The 17,673-nt window shown below is 39.0% G+C and overlaps 1 protein-coding gene across 2 annotated transcripts; it reads left to right on the forward strand.

The window, feature by feature from the left end:
- On the forward strand, positions 1–15,626 carry PRKAR1A (protein kinase cAMP-dependent type I regulatory subunit alpha). 2 transcript variants are annotated; one of them, XM_009283482.1, is made up of 11 exons: positions 1–66; positions 968–1,146; positions 6,505–6,678; positions 7,295–7,386; positions 7,456–7,517; positions 8,038–8,084; positions 8,846–9,004; positions 9,677–9,737; positions 10,026–10,147; positions 10,748–10,829; positions 13,113–15,626. In XM_009283482.1, exons 2-11 carry the CDS (start codon positions 970–972, stop codon positions 13,283–13,285), a joined length of 1,149 nt encoding a protein of 382 aa, XP_009281757.1. In that variant the 5' UTR covers positions 1–66; positions 968–969; the 3' UTR covers positions 13,286–15,626. The 2 variants fall into 2 exon arrangements, with proteins under 2 accessions (XP_009281757.1, XP_009281758.1); XM_009283483.2 differs by lacking the exon at positions 1–66 and adding an exon at positions 697–785 and having other exon boundaries at positions 13,113–13,403.
- Positions 15,627–17,673: the final 2,047 nt, after the last annotated feature.

A 17,673-nucleotide genomic window follows, 5' to 3' on the forward strand; every position in this document is an offset into this window, starting at 1 on the left:
AGCTGATCCTGGGATCAACATATCTTACTGCATATTCGTAAGCTGTTGCCACTGTCCCTGTACCAGGTAACTTTCTTTATATTTCATCAAAAATGCCCTGAGAAATTCTTTCCTATTTCTTTAGCTGTCTTAGTGTTAATTGTTTTATGACAAAAATGACAGAAAGTGTTTTATATATATATATGTAAAAATATATTTTAAAATGGTTCTATAACCTGAAAGGGGGGAAAAAAACCTGCTTAAGAACATTTTTGAAAGTGTTACAGCTGACACTATAAAGTCTCTTGAAAACCTGGTGTTGTAACAGACATGTTTAAAGGTGTACTCTTGATTTATTTACAGTTGAAATATTTTTGGGGATTGTAGTGTATCCACAGAGATAGTTATGAAGTATGGACCAGTTTAAACTGGAGACTAGCTTTTTAGGAGTAATGCCCCTAATTCCATAACTTCTGTTAGTGGACTCCGCCTCGGCATTTGGCAAACTGGCTTTGGCTTCAACCTTACCAAGTTTCACGTCCTAATAATTTTCATACTTGCCTCTCAGATTCCCAGCTTCCACCCACCTATCTCCTGGTCATCATCCGCATCACCCCGTACAGCTGTTTATGAAGTGAGCCTCCAATCCTAAGAAATACTAGGTTTAATCAGCAGAAAGTTTAGGTGGAAACTTCCCTGACTTTGAGTGCTCACAGGCCTCGAGTTGTTGAAGCTTTTCCAGCTCAAATGCTTTTACTTTTGTGCCTGCGGCTATAGAGCACCCAGATTTTTTTATTTCTTTCCAGGTGCTAAATAAGTTCATCACTTTTTCTTTCACGGTTTAGCTTAGTTACTAGTCTTACAGATAAGGTAGTTTTATGCTGTGATATCAGTAAGATGATAATGCAGCATAATGTGCCTGACTATATTGGGCAGCAGCATCTTTGTTTCCACCAGTTATTTAACCTTCTCTTTCTCTTATCTTCAGCCATGGCAGCTTCTAGCAGCAGCAGCAGTGAGGAAGAGCGTAGTCTTCGGGAATGTGAACTTTACGTCCAAAAACACAACATCCAGCAACTTCTGAAGGATTGCATTGTACAATTATGCACAGTGAGACCTGAAAGACCCATGGGATTCCTCAGAGAATACTTTGAAAGATTGGAGAAGGTAAAAATACATAGCGGGAGGGAAGGAGAGTGGAACAACCTAAATTTACATCATCTCTTTGTGATTTAGAGTCTTGAGTTTCAGATTTGACCGTGTTTGTATTGGCCATTTGAAATTGGAACTGATGCTTTTGGAAAACAAATCCTGTTTTCCAGTAGTTTATGTCACCTCTGTCATAACAAAGCACGTAGGGCAGAACACAAGCTGAGAAGGAGACTTACCCAGCTGGGATGCAGATGTAATCCCCCTCTAATGGTTACTCATAGAAGCTGATAGATAGCATGCACGATCGTGTCTGTAGTTGGATGATAACCGTGGCGCCTGACCTTGGTTAGATACTGCGATAGGCATTTGGTTTCTTATATTGAGACAAATGGTTTACATTAATTTGGGTACAGCACAGAAGTAGTAGGCCAGTGGTAGTTATCCAGGCCTAGTTGAAGTCAAGCAGAAGTATTTGCATTCCAAATTTCTAGGAGAGCAAGCCTGTTTCTGCCCTCTCTTGAGTTCGGTGTTGGTGTTCCTCTTGTGTTTGTCCTCAAGGTCTCTTTGGTGTTTTTGTTGTTGGAAGCATTCTGGGATCTCGGGAATGGGAAGCGTTTTGTCATCTCAGTGGTCATATTTGAAACAGTGATTTCATATTCTTTTGAACTGTCCATTTTATATATTGATATCTAAGCAGATAGGAAAAGAAGCTGCTATGAAAATGGGAGGTTTTAAAGGCTAATGCAGAGGAAAGGTTAGAGACAGCGACTCTATTCAGAATACACCATTAGTAAAAAATGTAGCTGTGACCTCGTACAGCAGTCATTTGCAGGTGCTGCTTTCAGTACTTGTATATGGGAGGTATTTTTTTTTTTTATTCTAGCTGGTTACTAATTGCTGATGTAAAGAGGAAAGAAATTAACACTAGAGTTCCTAAGTGTGTATAGTGGAAATTATCTTTTAATGGAAGTGTTCAAGGTAGATACTAGAAAATGACCAAATGCTGCAAGCCAACCTCCTATACTCACAATGTGTTTGAGGAACATTTTGCTTATTAAATGAACGAGAACTCTGTAATGTGTCTGACTTTTCTTTTTTTTTTTTTTGTGTGTGTGGTTGCATCTTGAGTACATTCTATTTCAGAGAGAGTACCAGCAGCAAACCATGTAGTAATCAGGTTCTTAAAAATCCATTGTCCCTCCCTGTTACTGTGCCTCCTTCCCCACCTTGGATTCTCGAGTTTTGAAGTACTGATAGATTGATAATTTTTAAAATACCGCCACAAGTGTTGATATACAAAACTGCATTACTGCACTTAGAATAAATTGTAAACCAATCCATACATAGGGATATAAAATGGGACTATTTGGATGCTTTTGTGTAGTGGACTTATGGTCAACATGCAGTATTTAAGATTAAAGGAAACTTAATTTGTTTTTAGCAAGACAACAAGTCTAGCTCTGAACTTAATCAAATGTATTCTGGAGTTGAATAACTCTTGATGATTTTATTTTGGTGCAAATAGGCTGTCTATGTACTCTGTCAGCCTATAAGGAAGCTGAAAATAAAACTGCTTAGGTAATGTGTTTTCCCCTTAAATTACTCTTACAATTTTGGTCAGGGTCTCTTATGAGTTGTGTTGGTGTGGGTTGTACATGCCCACTACTGCAGCTACAGCTAAAAGTGAAACTGTAGCATTTTTTTCTTCTTGCCTTCTTGAATTCAAAAATTGCTACAGCTTTCTCAAAGTAATTTCACCGTTCAGTCTAATGGATTGGTCTTAGTTTAACCAGGTAACGTGGTACCTTAATAGCTATCAAGTAACAGAACAGTGAACATCCTGTGCTAGGTTAGCAAACGCCTCTGACATCCGTGTCTGGAAAGCGCAAATGCTAAGTACTATTATTAACTAGCTCTAACCTGGTACTTAGCTCTGGTAGACCAAAAATGTTTGAAACGGAATCTGCTTCACCTTCCAGAAGTAATGTCTGTTACATCTTTAATAAAGCAGAGCAACTTTTCAATATACTTTCTAAATCTGTTCATCTGTTAGACTGGATGAAATTGAGGTTGAGATACAGTATTTTTTTTTTTTTTTTAAGATTGAATTTTGGAGGAACACCATTTAAAACTGAAGCAAGGTTACTATTTTCTCTCTAGTTATCCTGACAAGTCATCTCTTCCACAGCACGTACACACAGAGCTGATTCACTGTCATGTTATTAAAATACACTGAAGACTTTCAAACATGCTTTTGAATTTATGTTCAGAAACATTAAAATTACTGCCTCTGAGATTGTTGTAGCTACTGTAGGAATTCAGATGTCCTCTTCTGAGTTATGAAAGCTGTTACATGAATCTAATTACTACACATTGATGGTATAAATATTTTTATTTTACCTGTTTGTGGTGTACTAAGGCCTCCGTTCTCTTTGCTGTGCAAACATGTCTGGTAACACCAATGCATACTGAAAGCTAATAGTTATCCAGTGCTGTGCTTGGCTGTGTAATGTAGTTTGAGCTGTGGAAATTTAATGTAGAGATCATTATTACAGCCTGCCAGATGAATCTTGGATATTGGACATGGCTGTCCGCTGGAATAAGTGCATGTTTGAAATATTGTGTGTGATGCAGTTATGTGCATATTAGGCTTTATAGAAAGCTGGAATTTTGAAGTGTGATTGACATCTAGTCACTCTACCTGTTCCCCACCACCTACCCTGCTTCCAAAATACCTGAATATTTTCCTATTTCCTAAGTGTTTCTCTTGCAAAACGTGGTAGTTAAGAAGGATATACTCTGCAGTTGTGAATTTATGGCAGAGCTTTTAACACTGCTTTCTCAGCTTCTGCATGTTTTTTTTAAATACGTGGAGAGCTGATAGAAATTAAATACAAATTAACCAGAAGAAGTTGAGAGTATTTCTGATGTGATGACAATTACCAGATGCTGGACTATTCAGGGTAAAACATAATTCTGAAATTGTGAATGTGGTCTTCAGTGGCTGATAGTCTTAAGATACGAGTATGTGAAGTCTCATCTCTTTAATGTTTCTTTCTTGTAATAATTTAAATGGAATTAATAACTATTTCTTACTTGTCAGGAGAAGGAATATTCATAATTAGTGGTCACTGACACTGAAAACTCCTTGAACTGTTCCATCAGCTGGAAGACCAGGATCAACACTTGGATGTAATAAATAGGCTAACTTTATTACTAAACCTTTTTAACATCCAGGTATTGGTTATACTGATCAGCACAGAGCAAAATGAATGCCTTTGTCCATTATGTGTTTAATTTGAGGTGCTTCTAAACCTGAACAAATACCTTTTCTCACTCATAAACAGTGGCTAGATTGTAAGGTAACCGAGAATAACAACTGCCGCTCTTTCTTCAAGGTCTAGTGTAATTTTTCTCTGATCTGGTGGTGTAATATATGTGGTTTAGTATCAGAAATGATATAAAATGTATTTAAAAAAAAAAGAATACATGAAAAGCTACTGCTGTGAAAACAGTGGGATTTTAGCATGTCACTTACTCCATGGCACTGCGATGTGTAATGTGAATATATAGAGATTTGTCTCATTTGGGGGTAATCTTCCTTTTGATGAGCGTGTATGCAGACTGTTTAGAATAGCTGGTATATTTTAAGTTAATGTCTTATCTTACCCACCTGTAACTGGTTTCTGTGTCCATGCCCTACCTTATCACACTTCTTTTTAATACAGTAATGTTAAATCTCAGATCAGGCAGAAGTTACCAGTTGTACTTTTTCTATTAGTGCAGTTTCCTTGTTCTTTGAGTGGGCCATTACCTTGGCGAGTCTCTTGTTGAACAGTGTTTCCATACACAGCTGCCTTGCTAAATGCTGCTGAAGTGCTTCTATCTGAAAGTTACAGGCTCTCAATATTTTATATTTTATGTGATACTGGAAAAAATACAGCAGCTGGTGTTCACTTATTTAAAAAGTGTCAAGTTTTTTTTAATGGGTTAAGTATTCTGTATATGAACAAACAGTATGTTTCTTGTGGCTGGTGGTGTTGCGCACTTTGTAGAGAGGCAGTTTAAACTGAACACTTACTACTGCTCAAGCTATTTTTAACAACATCTCAGTTGAGACTTGTTTCTCTAAAATCAGAAGATAGAAACAAGGTTTTAAATATGTTTTGCCCCCATCGTTTTGAAATGTAGCACTACCTTACCAATGGGCAAAAGGCAGGAAGTGAAATGTAATTCAACGGATCAGTGCTTGCTCTTTGGCTATCTGAGAGGTGTAAAATGTAAACTCACTGTAATGGTTATCTGATGTCTCTTTCCTCAAAGTGTTGTTGTTATACATAGCCTCTGTGCACCTCCGGAGTGGAGCGTGGCAGCCAAGCAGCAAGCTGCCCAGCTGGGCAGGGGACGTCTTGATCAAGGACACTGGGACAAACCCAGCTTTTAAAAGTGCTGGGAGCTCTCAGAGAACAGATGACTCCTTGTTCTTTTAAGGCATGTCACAAAACCCTGTTTCCTTAACACCGGGAGAAAGTCATTTGAGCTGTTACGATGCAAATGCTTTGGCTCCAAGGTTGGCTTTTTTGTTTTGTTTTTAATCTGATTTTAGTTGATTAAGGTGAATCTTCTGGTACATAGAAGAATCAAATTTCCGTGTGTCAAATTAGTTAGACTTCATTTTATTGTAAGTTCTCCAGTCTTCTACAATATCACTACAACACAGCACAACAGGTAACTACGGGAAATAAGGAAAATGTGTAACACTGTGCAAAGTTGACAAATCTGTGGTTTGCGGAAAAAACCCTACTGTTTGGCCTCTAGCATCCTTCCTCCAGCTCTTTTGTAAGCAGTGTTCATATTTCTTTCTCCTAAAATAACTGTTGGTTATTGAGTATCGAGTTGGTCCATGACTTGATCTTGTTTCAAAAGCTTCTCATGTAACATGGATTTCTGAGGAACTGCTCTTCTGTCTTTCAAATCAAAAAAGGCTTAACACCTCGCAGCTAAGGGAAAGAACTGCTGGGTTTACGGTTGGGAAAATGTCTTTAGCATTTGCAGAATTTCTTCATCGCCTGTTGAATACACTAGTGGAAAGTAGAATCAACTTGTTTATACTTCTTAATTTCTTAAACTATTAGTGTAACTTATTAAAATAAACACCATTGTGATATGAATGTTATGAATGAAAGGCATATCTACCATCTATTTTGAAAGGCCTTTGATCTTGGTTCCTCTGGTCTCCTGTTTGCCTTAATGTGGGAGTAATAGTACACAGGAAGCTCCCTTGCATTGGCAGACTAAGTTGGAATATAATACGTAATGGCTTTTTTGCTTTACTGGATTATGTGACACAAACATGTCTTCCTTCCTGTTTAGGAGGAAACAAAACAGTTGTTGAATCAACAGAAGTCTGGTTCACGCTCAGACTCGCGGGAGGATGAAATCTCTCCTCCTCCTCCTATGAACCCTGTGGTTAAGGGTCGAAGAAGGCGTGGGGCCATCAGTGCAGAAGTCTATACAGAAGAGGATGCTGCATCTTATGTTAGAAAGGTGCTCTAACTTTTAAACATTGCTAAAAATTGCATCAACGATCCAAGAGTTTATCTAAGACCACCTTCTATCCAGTGTATTAAATAACTATGATAACTGTAAAAAGCAGACCTGTGTGTATAGGTGTTTAACTGGAGGTTAGAATAAACTGTCGTGCAATTAAACCATTTATGCATAACATGGACAAAGGGAAACACCCTTTGAAGTAATATATATTTATATGTACATATATTTATATATATTATACATAAACAAAGTGCTTCCAGTTATTCGACAGCTGCAACAACATTATGTTTAGCCTAATGGCAGAGCAGACTTGCTGCTATTCATAGGAAAACACAGGTGGAACACATACTTGTACTCTTGCAAAAAGACTTACAAACTTAGCATGGAATGATGCTTTTACAGTTGCATAAAATAATACTAGGTTTTATTTGCCTTCTGCATAAACTGGCAGTAAACATTGATTATATTTGGGTTTAGATCTATAGCGCTTGAAAGAAACTGGAAAAACTCAGCCAGTGTTTTGTAGCAATTGAATAATTTATTTACCCAGGGGAACGCAGAAATTTTTCTTCAAAAAATTAACCAGTTACTCTTTCTGATTATATCCTAGGTTATTCCAAAAGATTATAAGACTATGGCTGCTTTGGCAAAAGCTATTGAGAAGAATGTGCTGTTTGCCCATCTTGATGATAATGAAAGAAGGTAGGAATAAATCTTTGTAATCTTAAAGAAAGTTTCTCAAAGTGCAGACTTTGGTATCCTTTTTTTCAGTGACATCTTTGATGCAATGTTCCCCGTCACTTACATTGCAGGAGAGACTGTCATACAGCAAGGCAAGTGGCAATGTTTACATTAATGAATAAGTTGGAGATGGTGAGCAGACGCTGGCCTGGTGCTCTTGTTAGGTTTTGGGGTTTTTTTTGAAAATAAAAACGTTGTCTCGATGCAATGACCCTCTCTTGTTATGTTACCTGAAGCACAGTTCATACTAAAGTGAGGAGTGGAACAATTATAGGAAGATGCAGTTTCGTTGTGTATGTTATCTATTGGAAAGATTGTCATTCAGTGGCTCTGTAGAACACGTTACGTCAGCTTATGGATCCGGTACGCCTTTCCACTAATCCTGGAAATGCTGCTGATTGCCAGTAGATGTCCTCTTTCACAGGACTGAGAAGAGTGTGAAATCAGCAAAATGTGAAATTTCACCTTGTAAGCCTTGCAAAATTTGTCTCTGCCAACCTTATTAGATTCTAAACATCAAAGTTGGCAGAGATGCCAGTGCTGTGAAACATGAATGCTTACATAGCTTTACTCTCTTTTTAGCGTGTACTTAATTTTTTTTTTCTTCTTTAGGTGATGAAGGTGATAACTTCTATGTTGTTGATCAAGGAGAAATGGATGTAAGCAGTATTGGTAGTTTATTAATGACATGTTCATCCCTAGCAGAGGAATAGTCTGGTATTTGTAGGCCTCTTCTACAGGTCCTTCCTCTAGCGGCTTTTCTCATAATAAGTTCTTACTTGCAGAAGCTTATTTTGCTTTGGAGCCTCTCTGCTCCTTAACGGCTCAGTCTGGCTGCACAGACCGTGAGTTGCGTTGAGTTTCAAAATGAATGATTCAAACACCAATGCAATACTAATGCTTTACAAGTGCAGGGTGGAGTCTAGCTGAGGCGTGGGACAGGCTTTAAGAATGACCAGGCTTTTTATTTTCCAGTCCAACTAATCTATAGCTTTCTCTTGCAGAGACTTTGTTGAGATTTTATTTCTATCAGAGGGTCTCAGGAGTCTACGTGTGTAGTCTCTGTGCATGTGATGTAGAAGAGAGTCCCTTTGATGAAAGTAAAAATTGTGGCTGGGGCTGGGGTTGGCTGTGAAGTGTTGATGAAACCCTGAAATGGTCAACTCTTGACTGTACAGATGTGAGATTTCCCTTCACTGTAAAGGAAATACGGGGTGGCAGGAGCTTCATGTTGTCTGTGACCAGCTCGCAAGATACCATGGGCCTTGGCTTACCACCATGTACTGCCTTTCAGGTTTACGTGACGTGAGAATTTCCCTTCGCTGTAAAGGAAATATGGGGTGGCAGGAGCTTCATGTTGTCTCTGACCAGCTCGCAAGATACCGTGGGCCTTGGCTTATCACCATGTACTGCCTTTCAGGTTTACGTGAACAGCGAGTGGGCAACCAGCGTTGGTGAGGGTGGAAGCTTTGGAGAACTTGCCCTTATATATGGAACTCCCCGCGCTGCAACTGTCAAAGCAAAGACGAATGTGAAGTTGTGGGGCATTGATAGAGATAGCTATAGAAGGATCCTGATGGCAAGTATTTTTCTAGCTGATGTGTGGCTTATGCCATTGACTCAAGTAACTGTGCGCTAATCTGGAGTCATGCTTTTGGTTTTACTATTCACTCAACTTACGCTGGTCATTTGACCTTCTATCTGTGCCTTCTGTCTCCTTTGCTGGAGTTATTTATTCAAAGTCCTGCTATTTCATTTGTAATCAGAAAGCTGATTACTCAGCGTACTCAGTTTATCAGGCATGGGGCCATGGGGAATCTTACATTAGTGAACAAAACCACAGCAATGCAATATTAAACTGACTAAAAATGTAATGCCTACTGGTTAGCTTGTCAGATGTTTTGATTCTGCTCTCTATTTAGCTTGCTATTTGTAAGTAGTGCGTGTGAATAACAGTTGTAACTAGAGCATATTTGTGAATTTTGGTAAGGTTATACAGTAAGAATGCATTTAAGAAAGTTTAAGGCTGCAGTAAATGCTAAGTACTTTATGAAGGTTGCTGAACTCTGAAATGTTACTGAAATAATTAAATTTTAAGAGAGTCTTGTGGGTTTGGGGTCTGTGAGACAGGATACAGTATGTCTGGTTAAATATATTTTTGTCTTAAGTTTTATTTGAAGTCTCATGTAAAACGTGAAGTAGAAAGAAAACTTACTTTGTGCTTGGGTTTTTTTTTTTCTTTTTTTTGTAGGGGAGTACTTTGAGAAAGAGAAAGATGTACGGGGAATTCCTTAGTAAAGTATCTATATTGGGTAAGTGAGAAGATTTTTGTTCTGAAGTGGAATAAATTGCCATATTGTAATAAAGCTGTTATCCAGCATTATGATGATTACAGGCTATTGTGGTAGTCTGTTAAAACTGACTGCAAAGCCTGTACTGCTTTTCTGCATCGTTCCAAAATAATTCTAATTCTAATTCAGGTCTTGATATCTGATGCACAAATGTAGCCAGGAATAGGTTGACCTCTGTATAAGGACAGAGCAAAAAGTATAATTTGTGCCATGAAAAGATAATCTATTAATGAACTGTTTACTCTGTAGAATCTCTGGACAAGTGGGAGCGTCTCACGGTAGCTGATGCATTGGAACCGGTACAGTTTGAGGATGGGCAGAAGATTGTGGTCCAGGGAGAGCCAGGAGATGAGTTCTTCATTATCTTGGAGGTAAGATGAAGCTCAGAACTTTACTCCCCCCCCCCCCCCCCCCCACCCCCCCCCCCCCCAACCCCCATCCACCACTCAGAAAAACAAAATGTAAGAATGTACTTGTAGAGAATTGCTAAAGAAATATAATATTTCTGGACATGCAGAAGCTTATATTTAGTTTTGCTATTTTTACAAATGGTACTTCCAGGGAAAAAGTAACAAGTTTCTGGCTGAAACCAGTTTTTATTTTCAGAAGAGTAGAGACCTGTTCTAGATAGCTAGTAATGTCTTGCTAGTGGTATCGTTTGTCTTCTGTCTGGTTTTGGTTGGTTTTTTTTTTTTGCTAGACATACTGTAATATTCTTAGTATTATGAGGAAAAACAGGGAGAAATCAGTGCTTCAGCTACGTAAATACCCAAGACGTTTTACGCTCAGAGGAGGGAGGACCAGCTGTTTTTATAGAGCAGTCTGGTGAACTATGCAAGGACTGTGAAGTGGTTTTTAAAGACTGAGACATCGTAACAATTGTTTCTGCAAAGCAGCTGATTCCTTGTGGAATTCAATGTTTCAAGTGATGCTGGAAATTCCAATTGTTTAATTGCTGTGATTTATTAAAGGGCACAGCTGCAGTGTTACAGCGTCGATCAGAAAATGAAGAATTTGTTGAAGTGGGCAGACTGGCACCTTCTGATTATTTTGGTGAGTTATGTAGTGACAACTACGATTATGTACACCACTGTCACCATTTTACCTGTGCTGTATTGATGACTGCTGTGGATGGTAGTGATGGGATGGATTTGCTTAATTACTGTTTTGGCCGACTCTTGTGGTTTCACTCAATGTCAGGTGAGTATTAGAGTTATTTGGCACTCAGGTGTGCATGCATGTCACAGAAATGTGATCGTTCTAGGGTACCTTAATTTAGAAGGGGCTTGGTGGTGATTTGGTCAGACCTCTCTACTCTGAGCAGAGCTAACTTTGAAATTGCATCATGTTGCTCAGGGCTGTGTCTGGTGGAGTCTCTTGTGTCTCCAGGGATGGAGGTCCCACAGCCTCTCTGGGCAATTTATTTCGCTGTTTAACCAGCCTTGTTACGAAGAATTTTTTTCTTTATATTTGACAAGAATTTCCTGTTCTGCAACTTGTTGCTTTCTCTCTGCCTTTCACTGTGCAGAGAGCAGTCTAGTTTTGTTTTTACAATTTGCTCATTATGTAGCTGAAGACAGCAATAAGATTCCCTCCTTAGCCTTCTTTTCTCCAGGTCAGACTAACCCAGCTCCTTCAGCATCTTTGTACGTCCTGTGCTGCAGTCCCCTAACCATCTGGGTGGCACTGCTGGACTTGCTGTGCTTTGTCAGCATCTTGTACTGGGGACCCTGAAACTGTGTGGTACTCTGGACGTAGTCTCCCAAGTGCAGATCAGGGTCTTTTCTCCTTCTGTTGAAGGTGTTCTCGCTCAGCTAAAAGTTATGTGGTACATAAAGCTTATGTGTGCTGGCAAAGAAAAAGGCTAAGAACCTATTATTAATACTTACTTGTGAAGACTTGGAAATAACCTTCACATGGAACTAATCACTTGTCTAGCGCATGTTGATTTCTTTTGAATCACAGGTAGGGACTGGATATTTATGCTCACAGAGTGTTCTTGGAGTATAATGCAACAGTGTGTAACAAGATATTCCTGGCAGCCTTAATTTGGGTTCGGAAGAGAAGTGGCTTGCAGTTCTGAAACAAAGCAAGCAACCTGCTTAGAACCTACTATTTAATGTTTAAATACTCCCCCCCCTCTCTCGCTAAAAAAAAAAAAAAAAAGCACCAAACTTTTTTCTCATGTTTAAGGTAGGTCCTCTCTCCGAACTGAGGTGGGATGTACTTGAGTGCACTAATAATACTGGATCTGACCAAAGGTCTGCTTAGCTCAATATCTAGTACTAGATTTTTGTTCTATGTATGTCGTTTCAGTCTCTTCTAATATTTCCCTTGATGTGTACTCCTGAGTTTCCCATTCTTAAACTCAATGTTATCTCTACCGTTGTGTTCAGGTGCTGCAGACCTGTCCCCCAGGGGTTTAACTCTCCCTTAGAACATACTTATTCTTTTGCAAGCCTGTGTTTTGGAGGCTAGTGAGTTCAAGTTTTAATTGGGCACAGAGGAAAAGTTTTTCTCATTTCTCTTGAACATCCCTTCTGATAATGCAGGCAGATTTATTCTCCAAGGAGCACTGAGTTCTGTCCTCAGTCCTGAACATGAAGGTAACCAGCCCAACTGCTTAAAAACAAACACACCCAAAAGTTGATGCTGCGGTTTCTTTCACGCTTGTTGCTAGGAGCATTAGGGGTGGCTGTTACCACCAATGGAAACAGGGGCTTGTTGAAAACTTCATTTCCAAATATGTTGTTTAGCAGTTGTAACAGGTATTTGAAACAAAGTTTTTGGCATCTTTGTGCATAACTTATGAAATGGGAATCCAATGGGACTTCAAGATACTCGTATTCCACAGCCCCGTGGCAAAGTCAAATTCTTGATTCTGGCTAGCTATGGGTCAAAGGCTTCTGCCTTGTGCATTAATGTTTTTTACTTCAATACCATGGTCTTGTCCTGAGTTTCCTAGAAATACCAGAATTGAACAGTAGCATACCTTACATATTAGAAAAATAACTACTTGTTGGCTAGGAAAATGATGTGGTTAACTGAAACATGACCTTTTCTTAAATAGAACCAATGTTGAAAATTCTTTAGGCCTTCTTCAGAGAAACTTGAATGTGGACAGGCTTTTTAATAAAAAAATCAAGTAGTTTTTTTTTTTAAACTGCCTTCACAGTTGCTTCTAATGTGACTACACAGATACTTGTTCTGATCAGTGTTAAAACCTGAATTACCTTCTGTTCAATTCCTGCAGTAGTTTGAAATACAACGGGGTAATTTCTTCGGCTTTCTTGCGCGTTGATTTTTAACACTGTTCACACTTTCCTGTTGCCCTAGGTGAAATAGCTCTGTTGATGAACCGTCCCCGTGCTGCCACAGTTGTTGCTCGTGGCCTGTTGAAATGCGTAAAGCTTGATCGACCCCGATTTGAACGTGTCCTGGGTCCGTGCTCGGATATTCTCAAGCGAAACATCCAGCAGTACAACAGTTTTGTATCGCTGTCTGTCTGAAAACTTCCTATCCAAAACATGCTTCACGAATGCAGACTGCTTTATTACCCTTGTGCAGAGCCACATTGCCACTGGCATTTGCAGCTTCCTGTCTGTTTAAAAAAAGAAAAAAAAAAAATTGCTTATCATGGCACTATTTTTAATTTAGAGCATATTAGTTCTGTGCTCTCTGTCCCATTAAATTAATAGAAAAAGTTCTATGGAGACGTTTGCTGTTACGGCTTCTCTCTGTGCAACAGTGTCCAACTCAGGCAAATGCAGCCTTGCTTCAGCGAGGGAGAGATCTCCTGGCACCACGCCACTTGCCATAGAGTAAGAAGGTGACAGTGGAGGGGGGGGGGGGGATTTTTTTTTAAGGGGGTTTCAAGGTGTTTCTCAAATTGTTGGACAGATTTTTAAGGCTGTGGTCATAATCTGCTGTACTTCTTTTCAAACGAGAACTGCCCTTGTAATTGAGCTTCTTGGGGCTTGGGGTTTTCTTTTTTTTTTTTTTTTAAATTTTCTGGGTACTGTAATCCTGGGTTCAATCGTGAGGCATCAGCTGCTAAGAAAGCCACAGTTGGAATTTAACAGTATAATTGTTCCTGTGTCTGCTGGTTTAAGATTGCTTAGTTATGTTTTTGTCAAGTGTAAATCAAAGCTTTCAAGGTTAATAGTTCTGGTGAACTACTGCAGTTGTTACTTAATTTGCTGACTTGCTGCAACTGATTTTTTTTTCTTGTTCTTTCTTCAGCGATAGATATGCCATTTAAAACTCTTCCTGTTCAAGGTGGCAAGAACCAAACATTACATTAAATGCCTAACTTTGGTCTCTAGTACATAGATTGGTGTAAGAATGGTGCAGCTGTCCAGCTGTTAGTAATGTTCAAGTACTTAGGTTGGTGTAGAAATTGGAAGTGAACATTTTATTTTCCCTGTGACTCTTGCTTGCTTTGTATTCCTCAGTTGACTTTTTAAAAAATTATCATCAGTTCAGGTGACCCTTTGTTACCAGGGAAAATAAATGTTGAGTATTTATGGCCAGCATCAAGTTGCAGGTGGCAAGATTGCTGGTCTATAGAGATGCCATTATTCTTGGTAGAGGATGTGAGGCAGGAAAAAGTGAATGTTTTAACTTTCCTGCCACACTCAGTTATTTTAAGTTTTTTTTAATTGGTCAATTCATTATTTTTAAAATGATTAATTATAAATCTAGTTTAAATACAAAAGGTGCATTCTCTTTCCTTGCTTATGGAATTTACATGACACATATTTCATACTCACTCTTTTTTCCAAGTTCAATATGTTGCGGAGTCTTAAATGTATTTCAGTATTTACCAGCTTTGTGTTCCATTATTCTGTGTGCACCAATACTTCCCAAAAGTTTTTACTGAATTCCACGGTTCAATACTGATAGGCCATTTGTAAGGTTTCCTTTAAACTGTAATTTATATAAAGTAGCGTAGGTTTGTATTTGGGAGTGACAGCAAGCAGTTTTGCATTTGTTGTGCAACTACTTCTAACGATGGAGCCCTCATTTATTTCCTTTCTGAGGTGATAGGGATTCAAATTCAATACACTTTCTCCCAGGCATGTAGATAATCAGAAAGAGTCTGCTAATTGATGCAAAATAATACTGAGGGTATCAAGCCTTTACAGAAGGTTTCAGGGTATTTCTGAACCTGAAATCCCAGTAATGGGATTTAAACGCTTGTGGTTTGAGTTCTCTATTCAGAAGAAGTTGAGTAGAGGATTTCTGCCAGAGTCCTTAAGGAGTAAGCAAATGCTACCTTTTTTTTCTTTTTTTTTTTTTGGTAAAACTGTGTTCTTAAGTTTTGACTCTAGCCAGGTTTTTTCTTCATATGTGTTCTTTGTGTTACTTTAAAGCACCAAAAACTGTGTAAACTAATTAGACCTCCACAAAAAAATGCACATTTTTTTTATATAAGGCTTTCTAATCAAGTTTCACTACTGCATCTTTTTAGCTTGCTGTTTACTCCCTTTTGTAGTTTTACCTACAAGATTTTAAGATAAATCAGCTAAGTCTGAGTTAAATATTAATCACAGTTATAGCTTTACCTTTGTGTGCAATTTAAATATGTTTGAAACCACAATTGGCATAGTTTTGCCTTAGCTAACATTCAGGGCTTTAGAAGTAATTTTTTGCTAGTCCACCTTTAGCGAATTTATGAAGTCTATTGCCCTAGAAAGCTATAGTCAACCAGAGGACCATTTTTGTATTGTTACCTGACTATATAAGTCTGATTTACTGTATGTGCTAATATATTATATTCTATTCCTTTTGTTATAGATTGTCCTAATGGCAGGTAAAGCAATAAAATGATTTAAATTCTTAAATGCAATCAGTCTTTTTTTTTTTCTTCTTTCCCCCCTCCCCCCGACCCCTACATTGTGTTTTCCTTTGGCCTTAGAGAATACAGTATTAATGAGGCGGAACTAAGAAGCTAATGGATTAGCTCTGTGTGAACTCTGGAGGCTTGAGTTCAAATCCTAGCTTACAGCACAACTGAATCTTCCCCTCCGGAGCCTGTGGGAGAGCTCGGTCTCCACCAGCCAACCTGTGCCTGTGACCTGGGAACTTCTCTGGAGGTCTGGCATTGGGTGCACATGACTGCTTTTGAAGTGAGAAGGTACCTGCGTCTTGCTCGAGTGTCTCTTAGCAACTCATGCTGCTTTGATCCCTTGTTAAGGTTGTTAATTCCCGGCTCAGCCACTGTTATTGGAGCTCATAAGTTTCTGTAAGTTGTCTGCTCCCATCTATGCATACCCTTAATGAAAGTTTTGAACACGTGATGATTAATCATGAATGAATTCTGGTGGACAGACAGCGAGAAATAGAAGAGGGGGATTTTCACACTATCATGAAGTAGGAAAAAATTTGAAGAGTGATGACTTGAAGTGGCTCAGGCTGGACATGTTCTACATCCAGCTCTGAGAAAGCTATCACCCAACTTTGAAGATACATTAAAAAGCTACCATGTAAAGAAAGCAACCTTGCAAGCCCTGTTAGTGTACCAGCCATTTGAATATCCGTGGGTTTGTTTCCTTCATCCTACCCTCCCTTTCCCCCATCCCTTTGACAAAAAAAAAAAGGCTGAAAACTTTTTTATTACCTAAAATGAAACTTTAAAATTTCCCCTTCCAACCTTATAAATTTACTTTTAAACTTATCTTCCGTTGCCATGTTCTTCCTGTTCAAGCAGCCAACAGTAAGGATTCCGTGACACCGACCAAATTAATTTTGGGCTTGTCACGTGTGGTAAGCACACAAAAAGTCACCGGTAGAGGGAGATACAACTTTGGGAATACAGTGTCTGTAGTGAAATAACGGCTGCACCGTGCATGCCAAGAGTGAGTTAAATCGTTTTATTTTCATCTATTCTCTGTTCACAAGAGTAAAAAGGTCTTGTTAGCTCACCAACGTTGAGAATTCTGTTTGATTGAGACTGTCTAAAACCTTGCTTTTGTGAAAGCTGGAAATGGAAGGATGTGGCTGAATCGCAAGTCAGGAGAGACTAAAGGAGCGTGGTGTGGGTTGGTTGTGTTTTGGTTTTTTTTTTTTGAGTGAGTTAAATCGTTTTATTTTCATCTATTCTCTGTCCACAAGAGTAAAAAGGTCTGTTAGCTCACCAACGTTGAGAATTCTGTTTGATTGAGACTGTCTAAAACCTTGCTTTTGTGAAAGCTGGAAATGGAAGGACATGGCTGAATCCCAAGTCGGGAGAGACTAAAGGGGAGCGTGGTGGGTTGGTTGTGTTTTGGTTTTTTTTTTTTCTTTGGCTGGTTGGGTTTGTGTGGGGTTTTTTTGCTAACCCTTGTGGCTTTAGAATATTGGAGGAATCTCTTTGCTAAGTAGAAACACTCCATACTTCCTCATGCAAATAAATAGAATAGGCACCTGTAGGGACGTACTCAAATTACGACTACAGCCTGTTCTGTAGTTTTACAGTGTGGAGATGTGTATTGTAGAATTATTGTGGAGCTGAATTAAATGTCAGCACAGTCCCCTGTGAAAAACGATAGCTGTGGCCAAACAAGCTTTGTTCCTTCCTTGCATGATCCAGGCACTTACTGCCAGCATCACCGAGTTCCCTTTAGGTTGGGCAGGATTCCAGCCCATGCGAAAATGAGCCAGTGGTAGGTGCAGCAGCTTGCTGAGAACCTGTTAACAACTGCTGCCTGACAACATTTGTACTATGGTTTTAGGATTCTCCTCTGAAAGGTCTGCAGTGCTGTAGATGGTTTTTGTTTAACTTAAAGGTTAGTTTAGAATGAGCTTCTAGTAGATTGGTTGTGGTGGGTTGTTTTTTTTTCCCCTTAAGGATGATAAATTGTCAACAAAGTTCTCAACCACTTTCCCTAGGCTGCCAAAAAGCTCAGTGCAATCG

This window comes from Aptenodytes forsteri, unplaced genomic scaffold, assembly GCF_000699145.1.
Source record: "Aptenodytes forsteri isolate BGI_AS27 unplaced genomic scaffold, ASM69914v1 Scaffold86, whole genome shotgun sequence".
Taxonomy (NCBI): Eukaryota; Metazoa; Chordata; class Aves; order Sphenisciformes; family Spheniscidae; genus Aptenodytes; species Aptenodytes forsteri.

What these genes read in the sequence shown, in the direction of transcription:
- PRKAR1A (XM_009283482.1), top strand. Translation starts at nt 970, where the DNA reads ATGGCAGCTTCTAGCAGCAGCAGCAGTGAGGAAGAGCGTAGTCTTCGG. An exon ending in GCTATAGAAGGATCCTGATG is followed by an intron (nt 9,005 to 9,676) that starts GCAAGTATTTTT and finishes TTTTTTTTGTAG; the next exon opens with GGGAGTACTTTGAGAAAGAG. An exon ending in TAGTAAAGTATCTATATTGG is followed by an intron (nt 9,738 to 10,025) that starts GTAAGTGAGAAG and finishes TTTACTCTGTAG; the next exon opens with AATCTCTGGACAAGTGGGAG.